Source organism: Gorilla gorilla, chromosome 13 (genome assembly GCF_029281585.2).
Source record: "Gorilla gorilla gorilla isolate KB3781 chromosome 13, NHGRI_mGorGor1-v2.1_pri, whole genome shotgun sequence".
NCBI classification, from domain to species: domain Eukaryota; kingdom Metazoa; phylum Chordata; class Mammalia; order Primates; family Hominidae; genus Gorilla; species Gorilla gorilla.
This window is the reverse complement of record NC_073237.2, coordinates 105,352,264-105,366,586: the sequence shown is the minus strand read 5'-3', so window position 1 is coordinate 105,366,586 and position 14,323 is coordinate 105,352,264. Positions and strand designations below refer to the sequence as shown.

At 41.8% G+C, this 14,323-nt stretch overlaps 1 protein-coding gene across 7 annotated transcripts in view; it reads left to right on the top strand.

The window, feature by feature from the left end:
- Nucleotides 1–1,529: 1,529 nt before the first annotated feature.
- The window catches only part of TMEM245 (transmembrane protein 245), a 104,677-nt gene continuing 91,883 nt past the window's right edge, over nucleotides 1,530–14,323 (top strand). For 6 of the 7 annotated variants that reach the window (XM_055351784.2, XM_055351787.2, XM_055351786.2 and 3 more), the window contains exons 1-2: nucleotides 1,533–2,150; nucleotides 12,928–13,045. In XM_055351784.2, the coding sequence (XP_055207759.2) occupies nucleotides 1,572–2,150; nucleotides 12,928–13,045 (697 nt within the window). In that variant the 5' untranslated portion in view covers nucleotides 1,533–1,571. Of the gene's footprint in view, nucleotides 2,151–12,927; nucleotides 13,046–14,323 lie in introns of all 7 variants that reach the window. The other variant, XM_019033785.4, reaches the window with a different exon arrangement.

The window sequence follows — 14,323 nt, the reverse complement described above, 5'->3', positions numbered from 1 at the left end:
AGACCCCTCCCCCGACAACTGCTTGCTTCCTTCACTTTAAAAGTGCCTGCTTTCTGCTCCACAATTAAAGCAGTACCCTTAGGGAGGAAACCTGTACTTCTTTCCCTAAGCTAGCTTTGGAATACATCAATTTCTTTATACCAGACCTTGCTCTTGTTAATTGGAATCTGCAAGTGGTGAGCGACTAAATCTGTGTTTTGGTTATAAAACTCCAAAGGCCATCTGAAATACTGAGACCTAAAACTTACAATTGAGATGGATAGGGAATTACTTTTTCCTTTACTTCCTTTACTAAATCCCTTTGTCTCCAAATCTATCAAGCAATAGTTTCTTTATCTGCAAACTGTGGATTATGTTACCTGTCTTGTCTGCTTTAGAAGGGAAACAAAAATTATGTTGAAATTAATAGGAATACTATTGAAACAGGAAAGGGACAACTTGCAGGGTTTGAAGCAATCACATGTTGAGTACTCAGTCAAGGCTTTCTTAATTTTTTTTTTTAAATCAAAATGTTGATTGGGATATTTTATGGGTAGCAGGCTTGGATCCCAGCACTTTTCCAATAGGAGAACAGAAGCACCTTGTACCGCCCCAGAGTTTCCCTCCCCCCCCCCCCCCCACAATAACCGTAAAGCAAAAGCTATTATTATTATTATCATCGCCATGTGACAGAGGAAAACTTGAGATTGGGGGCTTAACTGACATGACATCAAGTCTCAAAAAGAAACAGTGGCAGTTTGAGACTTTGATCTACGACTCTTTTAAGAGTTTAGATTGCGTCCACAGCGAAACCTGCACAAACAGTTGTCAACAGCGGCTGCAAATTACAGGCTTATAAGGAACGTTTGAAAAATGCCAACAGTTCTTTCCTCAGGCCAAATACTATGGTAGATAAAAGTATAGCCTTTGGAGCCAGAATCCCTGAGTTTGAATCTTGCCTGTGCCACTTGGTAGCTGTGTGACTCTGGCTACGTAGTTAACGGCTCTGTCTCAGTTTTTCTGTTGGTAAAATGAGGATAATAACACCTTCTTTGTAGGGTTGTTCTAAGGATTAAATGAGTTAATAGGAGTGAGCCACTTAGAATAGGGCCTGTTATATGGTAATCTCTATTTAAAATCCTGTCAGATACACCAAAGAAAACACTTTAAAAATATCTGTTAAATAAATCAGTAAAACAGAATCGGGGCATTGGTTCTTTAAAAGTACTCCCCCCACGGTATTCTAGTATGCAGCTTGGGTTTTAATATCTGAATGTGGCGCCTTTTGGGATCTCGCCTCGCGAGAAATTGACATTAACGAATGAGTGAAAGGAGCTTTCTTTCCCCCCCGCCTCCAGGAAGATATAGACCCTGCAAACTTGTTAGCAGGACCTTGCGGACACCAAGGAGGCGGAGGCGTTCTCCCCATTCCCCTTCGGGAGTTGTAGTTTCCTGCAAGCGCTTGGTGGGTCTGTAAACCAGCGGGGAACTACAATTCCCACAATCTCGCGCGCCTCCCGCCCTGCCTCCCGCCCGCGATTCTAGCCCGACTCCCATTACCGCCCCTCGGGGGCGGCTGTGGCGGAGGAACGATGGCCGACGGCGGCGGCCCTAAGGAGGCTCCCGGCCTGCGGAGCTCTCCCGGGCCGGCGCCGCGGGTCCCGCGCGCGGTCGGGCCGAGTGGCGGTGGCGGGGAGACCCCGCGGACCGCGGCGCTGGCGCTGCGCTTCGACAAGCCCATTAAGCAGGCCTTCTACAACACCGGGGCCGTGCTGTTCGTGTGCCTGTGCTGCGGCGCCGCGGTGCTGGTCTACTTCATCCTGGAGGCCTTCCTGCGGCCGCTGCTCTGGGCCGTGCTGTGCGGCACTTTTCTGCACCCCTTCAAGAGCTCGCTGACGCGCCTGGGCCGCCACTGGCTGCAGCGCCTGCACCGCGCGCACACGCCCATCGTCCTGGCCGCGCTGCTCCTGCCGCTCTGCTTCGTCGACTACGGCGTCGAGGCCCTAGGCGAGCAGGCGCTGCGCCGCCGCCGCCTGCTCCTGCTGCTCGGCGCCGGCGGCCCTCTCCTGTACGGCTTCTACTGCCTCGGCAGCTACCTGGGCGTGCAGGTGCTGCTGGTGCACGCTGCCACGCTCATCTGCCGCGGGCTGGACTACTTCAGCAGCCTGTGGGTGAGTGAGCGGTAGTCCCCCCCTGTCCCCCGCCCGTGGTCCCGGCGCTCTGGGGTGCAATCCTGCAGCTGTTCCTCCCGGTGCAGGGGCGACGAGGGGCCACACCTGTGCTGCAGTGACCGTCCGTCTCCGCTTTCCTTCTCACACCTCAGGAATTTGGCGGACATTCTTCCAAAAAGGGGGCGGGCGTGATTTGAAACAGCCTGCCTGCTTTCCGCCTTGTTTCAATCCTAATAGGCCCTCTTAGGGGGACAGTGCCCTGGATTGAGAATCGTTATTTCGCTTTGCAGAGAGAGGCCTCAGAGCATGGCAGTGGGGCTTGGTTTTACTCCTGGTTGGGGGAGGGGGGGTGCTTCGGCCACCCTCAGTTCTGCGCACCTGACTGTCAGAGCTGGAATGGACCTTAGAGATTCTAGGCCAACTTGCCATCCTGCAGATAGGAAAGGTGACCTCTTACCAGGCTAGGGCTACGTAGGGACAAAGAGGGGTTTGGGTGTCTTAGATTTCTTACAAGTCCTAAAACAGCTTGCTTCACTGGCTGGTGCTGCCTCTCAGTTCAGGTGATTCCTGTATAATTTGTGCAAGGCACTGGGTGCGAGCCGCCTGTGCTTCTTCCTCTCCACGCTTTACTTTTAGGTAACTGCTTTTGTTGTGCAGGGACTGGTGTACCGCAGCACACCTCCTCCCGCCTGGAGTAAAGCAGCTGACCGCGTGAAGAGGAGAGACGTAGATTTGTGATGCTTGGATTAACCTGAGCTTACTCTTAGAAAACCAGGGAGCTTTAGAATTGGAAAGATTTCAAAGATAATCTAGTGACACAATTCCTAACTCAGACGATATTGTGGACTAGTTAATTATCCACATATTTAACTGGGGACTGTTAAAAACAAGTGGAGATTTAGTGCGTAAGAATGCCAATTGATTGATAAACAGTACCATTTACAAATTGATTCACTTCTTTTGTCAGTGAAATAAAGTTCAGTGTACCTTACGTCATTAAGTTGCAAAATATTAATTCCCCTTATCTGTCCAGCAGTGTTTTGGCTTGCCTGAGGTCATTGGCAGAGTGATGAATGACCCAAAACGCCCTTCTTCTCTTGTTCCCTCAATACCACCTCTTGGTTCATGTTTAAAGTTGATCGAGCATATGTTAGGTGTTGGGCTTTGTGAGAGGTTTAAAAAAGGACTAAGATACAGGTCCCGTCTTCAAGGTACATATAATCCTATATGAACATATTCTAATGGAGATGACAGACATACAGATAAATGTTCATGACTCATCAGTTATGGGCCACAGGCCCAGAGAATGTGATTGGTCCAAAGTCACACAGCTCATGAGCAAATCTGTGGTTCACTTTTATGGAGGCCCAGTTCAGCGCTCTTTATCCTTTATCTTGCAGTTTCACAATTCAGCTAAGTGGATCGAATGCTTCTTAGCTAGAAGGCAGAACACTATGTTCTAAGAAAAATACGCTTGGTTATTTTCCTGAAGAAATTCAGTTTTGTCAAAGACACATTTATAGATTCTGCTAACATTTTTGACTGTTGATACTGCTCAAGGAGCATATCCATCAAACTATAGGAAATTAGAAAAGAAAGGCCTGCCATATGTAAATAGTATATTTTCATACTAGAGTAAGAAGTTGAATACCTAAGTAATTTGTCATGATTATGAGGCATTTCTACCAGTCTCTCTCAGATACTCAGTGGAAAGAGTTGAGCACTTGTAAAGAAACATCCACAGCTCGGCGTATACCTTTGAGTATCTTTTTACTGAAGATAAACCCTCATCTTTGTATTTCATTTGTGTGGGTTGTGGATGAGTGGAAGAGAAGTAGGGGCCAACACTGATTAGACCTGGGAGTGGGAGAAAGAAGGTCAAACTAATTAATGATTTTTTAAAAGCTTGAAATTGGCTGGGCGCGGTGGCTCATGCCTGTAATCCCAGCACTTTGGGAAGTCGAGGCGGGTGGATCACCTGAGGTTAGGAGTTCAAGACCAGCCTGGCCAACATGGTGAAACCCCCGTGTCTACCAAAAATACAAAAAAAAAAAAAAAAAAAAAATTAGCTGGGTGTGGTGGTGGGCACCTGTAATCCCAACTATTTGGGAGGCTGAGGCAGAAGAATCACTTGAACCCGGGAGGCAGAGGTTGGAGTGAGCCGAGATTGCACCACTGCACTCCATTCTGGGTGACAAGCGCGAAACTCCGTCTCAAAAAAACCCAAAAAAACCTTGAAATTCAGCTGTTTGGCTCAAGTGTTGGGAGCAAGGAAAAAGAGAGAGGGTTAAAAAAAAAACAAACTCAACATAAAAGTATGAGTTAAGTATTTGTGAGTAGGGAGTGGTAGAAGGGCTAAATTTGAAAGAGAACCTTCAGGTCAATCTGAGTTTAAGAGAAACAAGGCATGGAGTTGCATTCTGCTCAAGCAGCACTTAAGGGCGGATGGTTGGATGGGGGTGAGGTGTACTTGAGAAGACAAGGAGTCCTTGCTCTTATCCAAAAGTGCTGATTAAGGCCAGGTGGGGTTGCCCACGCCTGTAGTCCCAGCACTTTGGGAGGCCCACACAGGTGAATCACTTGAGGCCAGGAGTTCGAGATCAGCCTGGCCAACATGGTAAAACCCAGTCTCTACTAAAAATACAAAAAATTAGCCAGGCATGGTAGCGCACACCTGTGGTCCCAGCTACTCGGGAGGCTGAGGCAATCTCTTGAACCCAAGAGTTGGAGGTTGCAGTGAGATGAGATTGTGCCAGTACACTCCAGCCTGGGTGACAGAGCAATACCCTGTCTCAGAAAAAAAGAAAAAAAAAAGTGCTGATTAAAGGCCAGGCACAGTGGCTTAATGTAACCCCAGCACTTTGGGAGGCCGAGGGAGGAGGATTGTCTGAGCCCAGGAGTTCGAGACCAGCCTGGGCAACATAGTGAGACCTCCCCCACCCCCAATCTTTTAAAGTAAGAAAGAAAGTGCAGATTAAGGCCTGGCATTAAGTGAAAGTAGGTTATGTGACTGGGCAGGAGGCCCACTCTGGACCTTTTCCATCCCACAGTTCACAGCGGTTTGGCTTTATGAGCCCAAGCAGGGCTGTCTGGTTATAGAACATGGTCTTTATGCTTTCTAGGCTACTTTAACCATGAGCCTGCTGCTGAAGAGCAGTATAGATGAGAGAGGCAGAGAGAAAAGTTGTTACCTTTAAGCGAATCCCTGTTTTGATGACTTGACAGTTCATCCATTTAAGATCCAACTTTTGAGCATCTGCCATGTATCAGGCACTAGATTAGGTTCTTTTACATGGGTGTTATTTCATTCTCTCAATGTCCTATGAGCTAGGAGGGAGGGATTTCATATGTGAGAAAACTAATTCAGAGATTGATCTGTTGATGCTGTCAGTAAATGGCATTCAATAGACCTAGCAGCAGTTGAAGTCCTGCTGTTATCAAAACTCTTTGTAGTAACCTTCAATAAGGATTTTTAAAAAGTTTTCCGTAATACATTGTGTTTAATTATTTTTAGTGGATTGTAGGCCAGGTGCGGTTGCTCACACCTGTAATCCCAGCACTTTGGGAAGCCGAGGCAGGCAGATCACCTGAGGTCAGGAGTTCGAGACCAGCCTGGCCAACATGGTGAAACCCCGTCTCTACTAAAAATACAAAAATTAGCCGGGTGTGGCGGCCGACTCCATAATCCCAGCTACTCTGGAGGCTGAGGCAGGAGAATTGCTTGAAACCGGGAGGCAGAGGTTGTAATGAGCCCAGGTCACGCCATTGCACTCCAGCCTGGGCAACAGAGTGAGACTCTGTCTCAAAAAAAAAAAAAAAAAGATTCCAGTTACTAGGAAAAAATCAGAAGAATGTCAGCATTCTAGTCATCTAGAAACCTTATTCGTCCCTCTTCTTTCTTCTCTTTTATTTTTATATCTATGCAGTTTTCCGGGTCCCATCAATTTTCCTTTTTAGTGTCTTTGGGACCTATGTTTTTCTTTTTTCTTCTTATATTTTGAGACGGAGTTTTGCTCTTGTTGCCCAGGCTGGAGTGCAATGGTGTGATCTCTGCTCACTGCAAGCTCTACCTCCCCGGTTCAAGCAATTCTGCTTCAGCCTCCCGAGTAGCTGGGATTACAGGCACCCACCACCACGCCCGGCTAATTTTTGTGTTACTTTTAATAGAGACGGGGTTTCATCATGTTGGCCAGGCTGGTCTCGAACTCCTGACCTCAGGCGATCCACCTTCCTTGGCCTCCCAAAGTGCTGGGATTACAGGCATGAGCCACTGCGCCTGGCCTGGACCTATGTTTTTCTTCGTCACTAGTTTTTCTTTCCAGTTCAGTTCCTCTTCATGTCACTTGTAGATTTCTTCAGTCTCCTAAAACTCCATGCTTCTTACAACTGAAACACTAATCATTTATGGGATGAGTAACTCTTTTTCAGCAGTTTCAAATATGTTAGGAGATTGCACTGACTTAGTAAGTGATTTCAGAACACCTAAAAAAAAAAATCAACTGTTGCACCAGGTTCACATGTTACTCAGTTCTTGGCATCTTCCCATGGTGGAGTTGTGCAAGGTAAATTTGAAAAAGCTGATGGCGTGCCCTGCTCCACCATTTCTCTCTGTTGGGGGGCATTCTGATCTTCCTCATTCTGTTAATTTAGACTTGGTGGAGAATTTGAAGACCATTTAGTTTTTTGCAGTAGTAATAGATTTGTTTTTTCGGTGGTCTCTGATCCCATTGTTCCCATCTTTTAAAAGAAGCAGGAGGTGGAGAGAGTAGTGGCTGAAAGATAAAAACACCTGAAGTTCTAAACTTGGCTCTGCCAGTAACTTTGTGACCTTGGGCAGACCAGGGCCCTCCTCTGGGACATTCAGTCCCAATTGTGTAAAGTGGGGGGTTGGCTTGAACAATTTCTAAGATTTCACGATGTTCTATTTTACAGATCACAAGAGGCTCTTCAGCAGTGGACGTTAGTCAGCCATTCACTGCTGACACTGTTCCACTTTTAAACACATTTCTAGGTTTGTTTCTGCTTGCCTGGCAGCAAGAAACAAGGAGAGGAAAGTTTCTAGTGCTTAGTTTTCTCAGTTAAAGACTTTGAATATAAAAATGTTGACTCTAAGTTGCCATATGACAAAGAGAATGGTTTTCACATTAGAATTAAGTGGATAATTTAAGGGCCCGAAGCAGTTGCTGCTTGAGGCTATGATTAGGGCTGTGGCTCCATAACTTGGGAGGAGGTTTGTAGTTGTGGTGTTTTTGTTTTGTTTTGTTTTGGGGATGGATTTACGCTCTTGTTGCCCAGGCTGGAGTGCAGTGGCGAATTCTTGGCTCACTGCAACCTCTGCCTCCCGGGTTCAAGTGATTCTCCTGCCTCAGCCTCCCGAGTAGCTGGGATTACAGGCGCCTGCCACCATGCCCGGCTAATTTTTTGTGTTTTTAGTAGAGACAGGGTTCCACCATGTTGGCCAGACTGGTCTCAAACTCCTAACCTCAGGTGATTCCCCTGCCTTGGCCTCCCAAAGTGCTGGGATTACAGGTGTGAGCCACTGCACCCTTCCTGTAGTTTTATTCTCTCTAAAAAAAGCTTGGGAAACTGTTCTGCAAAAATGTGTAACAGAAGCAACCAAATTATTTTTCCAGTTAATGCCCAGATGACAATAAATGAAACATAGGTGGTTGAAAAGGCAGAGTCTCTACTTAATGTTTTCTACATTTAGTATGTTTTTTAACCAGAAAAGTATATGTGGATAATCATGTGAAATGAAAGGAAAATGTGATTGCCTATTAGTTCCCTTTACTTGAAGTGCTAAGTAAATGTTGCCAAATTTTATGCAGTCTTATGTAGTGTCTAGCACATTGGTGCTATAAAAACGACTATGGAATGTATATTTTGAAAAGGACACGTTGTTTTGGAGAACATAAATTTGGAAAAATACGCCCTCTTATCTGTAACTGTGGCTCATTGATTTAATGCCTGGAATAAAATTCACACTTGAATAGGTTTGCTCAGAGGCTAAACATATATAAAGTTGACTTGTTAACGTCGTGTTTCTGTGTTAGTGAAGATTTAAGAATTAAAAAACTCTTAAGAGGTCCTAGACTAGAAATTGTGTGTGAAACATGCATATACAAATCCTTATTTTTGTTATTTTAAAGGATATTTAGTGATTCAAAATGTTGATTCAAGTAAAATATGCTTGTTACATTTGAAAAAACATAAGCAGAACAGAAGTTTGTATGGTAAAAGTGAATTATCCCTTTCCTTCCTCCGCCCTGCCCCCCGGCCCCGCTGAGATGGAGTCTTGCTCTGTCACTCAGGCTGGAGTGCAGTGGCTCGATCTTGGCTCACTGCAACCTCTGCCTCCCGGGTTCAAGCAATTCTCCTGCCTCAGCCTCCCGAGTGGCTGGGACTACAGGCACCCGCCACCATGCCCAGCTAATTTTTGTATTTTTAGTAGAGATGGGGTTTCACCATGTTGGCTAGGCTAGTCTTGAACTCCTGACCTCATGATCTGCCCATCTTCATCTCCCAAAGTGCTGGGATTACAGGCATGAGCCACCGCGCCCGGCCGAATTATCCCTTTTCTCTACCACTATTCCCACTATTCAGATGTTACTATTAACTGCTTGATGTAAAGGCTCCTAAATTTATTTCTATGTCCATGTGAACATATAAAGTAGAAGGTTTTTGTTTTTTGTTTTTTAAAATAAAGATGAGATAACATACATATAGTTCTGTACCTTGCTCTTTTCATTTATCATTGTACTGTGGCCATCTTTCCTTATTAGCACTTAGAGATATACGTGTTTCTTTTTTTTTTTTGAGATGGAGTTTTGCTCTTGCTGCCCAGGCTGGAGTGCAATGGTGCAATCTCGGCTCACTGTAACCTCCACCTCCCGGGTTCAAGCGATTCTCCTGCCTCAGCCTCCCAAGTAGCTGGGATTACAGGCACATGCTACCACACCTGGTTAATTTTTGTGTTTTTAGTAGAGACGGGGTTTCACCACATTGGCCAGGCTGGTGTCGAACTCCTGACTTCATGTGATCTGCCCGCCTCAGCCTCCCAAAGTGCAAGGATTACAGGCGTGAGCCACTGCGCCTGGCCACTTTTTTCTTTTTAATACTGCTACAGTATAAATCTTTTTTCTCCCCCTCCCCCACCATGCCTTTTAGAAAATGTTTTTAACAGATTTTCTTAGCTCTGAATTTGTATTAGAATACTTTGATAAACATTTTTAACCATTGGTAATTGTATAATCATAATGGGCTTAATATAAACTCTAAAGTGTTTTTATAAATGGCCATACCTCTTGAACTAATATTACTTATGCGAATCTTTTCTGAGGAAACACTTCAAAATACTGGAAAAAAATCCAGAAGCTGAAAGAATTTCCTAAAGGTTAAAAATACTTCTTTTCCTGTTTATAAAGATGCTACATAACCTTAGTAGAAAATTGAGCACCTGTAATAAAACATAAAGTAGCAGATTACTCCTTGAAATCCAGCCATCTAGAGATAATATTTTAAAACATGTTTTGTTGAGTATATTTTCACCATTATAAATTTACACACGAATAAATTGACACTGTAGCACTGTATATTGATGTTCATCATACTGTTGAAAGTCTCAATTTTTGGAGATAGCATTATTTAAACAGTTCACTATAAAATGATATTTAAGTTCTCAATTTTTTATATTGTAAATGGCAAGTGAATATTTTTATATGTGTCTGCACAGTGTGCTTCTGTAAAACACTCCTAAAAGTAGAATTGGGGAGTATATTTTAAAATGGTTATTTTTAACTGGAATGAGGTAATCTGTGAGTTTCAGGTTGATAGATGAAAATACATGCTTCTTGTTAGACAATAAATTTCTCTTAAAAAATCTGAAGTATGCAGTCTCTTATTTTTTCTCTCCCTGCAAATGATACTAATTCCTTATGCATACAGATAAGAAACAAAAACTTCTTGGAGGTACTGTATAAATTGTGACCTCCAGTTCAGCTTCTTACTAAGGGTAGTACTTACTTTGTCATCTCTGTTCAACGTTTGCTCAAACACTTTTAGTAATGATTATTCCATTTGTAGATAGCTATAGTTTATTGGAAAAACCTATCCTTTTACTGAGCTGTGTTATTTCCTAATTCCCACCTATTTCTGCTCTCAGAACCACAGAAAATCAAGTCTTATGCCTCTCCCAGATGACATTTTAAAAATTATTTGAAGATAGCTACAAAATCTTGATATTTCCTTCTCTTTTCTGAGCAAAACTTTTTTTTTTCTTTTTCCCCTAGCTACATTTATATATCATGTTGTGATTTCTATTTCCTTTCCCAGGCTGAGTTTTGTTGTGTGGTTTGGTAGCGCAAAATTAATTGAAACAATCACTTTCCCTGATACGAGTATTGTACTTTTAGAAATAAGTGCTTCTACTAGTCATACGCTGACTCATACTGAACTGAAAAGTGGTTCAGATGTTCTCTTTCCATTCCATACTTGTACAGTTGAGTTTTGAATCTCAAAGCAGAACTTTGCATTTCTTTTCATATAGTTTAATCTTGTTTGGATTAGCCCATTGTTCTGGCTTCAGGATATCTTTTTGAATCATGATAGATTATCTCAATATTTATTGACAACTCAGTTTTGTATAACTGATTTGTGTAAAATCAGTTTTTTCGGTTATTGTGCCTCTAGTCTTTCATCTAAGTGACTGATGTAATGTTTAATAGGGTGGGGCTAACTGACGTACCTCTGAAGACTATCCATTTACTGTGGATTTTTTTTTAAATTTCAACAGGTTGTAGTTGTCAAAATTGACTATTTTTATTTTCTCTTGTGAAAATCTGAGCAGCTTTTGCTTATCTTTAGTATTCTAGCACCACGCTTCTTTCTCCTTAAGGTTAGAAAAGTGCACTCTGGAGCCAGATTCCTGGGTTCTAATCCTGCCTCTGTCATTTATTAGCTGTGGCCTTGCGCAAGTCACTTCTCTGAAATCTGAGTTTCTTTCATGTGTAAAATGAGGATCATAATAGTATTATTTTGTGGGGTTATGAGGATCAAATGAGTTAGTATACATAAAGCATTAGAATAGGGCCTGGCACATAGGAGTGTTATATAAGTACTATTATTGTACTCAGATTTTTTTCTATGCTCTGCAATCAGATCTCAAATTCTTTGAATTCCCAGGGTTAATTGGTCTGGTCCAGCAAGACTGGACTTTTTGAAGCAGCTGTAGTCTCACTTCCCATGTCCTCATATTTTTGAGCTTCAAAGCTCTTTAATATTTCATCTGATAGTTACTTGAAGAAATATTTTAATGTCCTTTTTATTATAAAAGAATTAGTGCTTATTAAAGACAGTCTGGAAAATACAGAAAAAAGTGAAAGGAAAAACAAAATTTTACCACCCAAATACAGCCACTAACTTCTTAGTACATTTTCTTTTCCTCCCACCATATAGTAGATGTAATCACATCAGAAGTATTTTTTGTATTTTACTTCTAACTTAATATGATATTGTGAGTTTTTAAACTATATCGTCTTTGTTTTTAAGAAGTGATTTTAATGATTGCATAACATTTTATTGAGTGAATCGTAATCATTTCCCAGTTGTTGACCTTTTAGGTGATCACTTTTTCCACTGTTCTGAATCATACTCTGATGAGCTTCTTTATATTTAAAACTTTTTCAAAATTTATCATTAGTAAGGATAAAGTCTGAAAGTTGAATTCTGAGGTTAGAAGCTATAAGCATTTTTAAGATGCGAAGATTATTTGTATTGATAGATTTGACCAAAATAACGTAGGAGATAGTTTTTTTTCTGTCTTTTTTAGTAATCCCATCAGTTCTTTTTTCTTCATGCTCTGAATTATATAGCTCGAAGTTTCTTTTTGTCTTAATTTGCTTTTTTTTTTTTTTTTGGCAAGGTTCATGTCATACTTGACTTTTAGCTTCTTGGTCTTATGTTAATTAAGGTCTTTGTGCTCAGATGTGTTCTGGATTATGTATTCCCTCTGTGTTTTATAAATGTTCTATTAAAATATGAGTTTCTGTGTAGGCTACGCTGGTTTCTTTTGATGCGTCTTAAGCTCTAGGGTCATTTAACTTTAGTGTAGGAAGAACTGAGGAGGGTATCCTGGCTGATTCTTCTGTTCTGAAGTCCTGCTGTTTGTTCCTCTAATAATATTTTTTTCAGGCACACTTCTTCAGCTGGTGCATCATAACTCTGGATTAGGTTCTAATCATTTGTTGCCTAGATTATTTCAGCAGGGTCACACTTCAGCTGGCTGCTTTCTAACTTTTACAGAGTTATTTTCCCAGTAACAAGCATATTTTATAAGCTGAAATAGAATCTTTTAACCTGATTCTTTTTGGAAAGCTTTCCTTTTCTTGTTTTTTTCTTTTCTTTCCGTTTCTTTTCTAAACATTGATCAACAGAGAAAACTAGGAATTCCATAAGATTAGACTCTTAATTTAAATCCATGGTTTATGCTTTGAATATTTTATCTCAAGCATTTTTGTGTATAAGATGGGTTTTGAACTATGTATCTTTTGTTAAACAACTATTTAATATCACTACGTGAGATTTCAAATGCCTAGTATTTCAAAACTTAGGTTCTCCAAACGAGGAGAACCTAGGTACGTTTCTTTGGCACCATCAACCTTCATCTTTTCTGTGCTATGTCCAGAGCATTCCTGCTGTATAGACACTTACAGATTTTGTATAATTGTATGTTTATTTTCACATGTATAGATTTTACAGCTGTGTCTTTCACTTATTTAAGATCTGGACGTTGGTGGTTGGCTATGTGTTGACTGTTTCATTCAAGTGGAATGCAAGCACTGAACGCTACTTGAGAGCAGTTTCAATTCCTGTCTGGATTATATTGCTTTTTCATCTAGGTGGGTTCCTTCTTTTTTTTTTTTTTTTAAAGTCTAGCCTAAGGTCAGCAGAGGCTGACTGTGTGAATGAAAGTGAATTTTTTGTAGTGTTATATGTTGCATTTAACATTCTTTAATCTTTAGAAAATGTTATGCTTTAATCTTTCATTAAATTTTAATGAAAATGATGTGCTTTAAAATGTCTTTAATTATGTTCATTTTCCAAAAGGTCCTTTTAAAAGTCAATGCATCTTAAAAAGTAGAGCACCCTTGGATTCTCATATCATTTCTGAGTGTCATACTTAGGGGAAGATATAGATAAGCAGTCAACGATAAGAGGTGCTCAGAATCATGTGTGAGAACCAGTTAAAGGAACTAGAGATGTTTACTCTGGATAAGAGGAGGGAACTGGGGCTCTAGGGTGGGAAGGAGATAGAGGTAAGGAGGATATAAGACATGAAAGCCTATTTCTAATATTTGAAGGACTGTCCTGTGAAAGAGTGCTTTAAACAGATCTCTGTAACCATGAGGGAGAGATGTCAGAGTCATGAGTTAGCTTCAGAGAGACAAATCTCTTTTCCATATAAGGATGATTCATGTCAGAGCTGCTCAGAGTAATGGGTTCCCTGTTATGTTAGCTGGGTGGCTGCTCAGATGTTGATTTTTCAGCGTGGTACTTATGGTTGAGACTTTCATCTCCCAAGTTTGAGCCAATGGAAACACTAAGTTCTAATTTAACAACACAATTCAGTAACCCAGAGCAGCAGATAGCCTTAAAGTAGTTTCTACAGCTACTACTTATTGTTAAAAATAAAATAAAAAACAGCTATGTCTCTGTCTTTGTTTGATGTCAAACAAAGCATTATTCTCTAGCTTTGTTGAGTTGGAATGATAGAGGAATTTATCTGCAAGAACCCGTGTGTCAGATATGACTCATTTTGAACTCAGGGAAGGCAGAGGAGGGAGGCAGGCAGGCAGGGATGTTTATGAGGTTCTAGGTGGACTCAGGGAAATGGTTATGGGTAGGGACCTGTTTCTTGGTGACTTGTAAACTTTTTTTTTTTTTTTTTTTTTTTGAGACAGAGTCTCACTCCATCGCCCAGGCTGGAGTGCAGTGGTGTGATCTTGGCTCACTGCAGCCTCCACCTCCTGGGTTCAAGCAATTCTCCTGTCTCAGCCCCCCAAGTAGCTGGGATTACAGGCATGTACCACCACGCCTGGCTAATTTTTTTTTTTTTTTTTTGTATTTTTAGTGGAGATGGGATTTCACCATGCTGGCCAGGCTGGTCTCGAACTCCT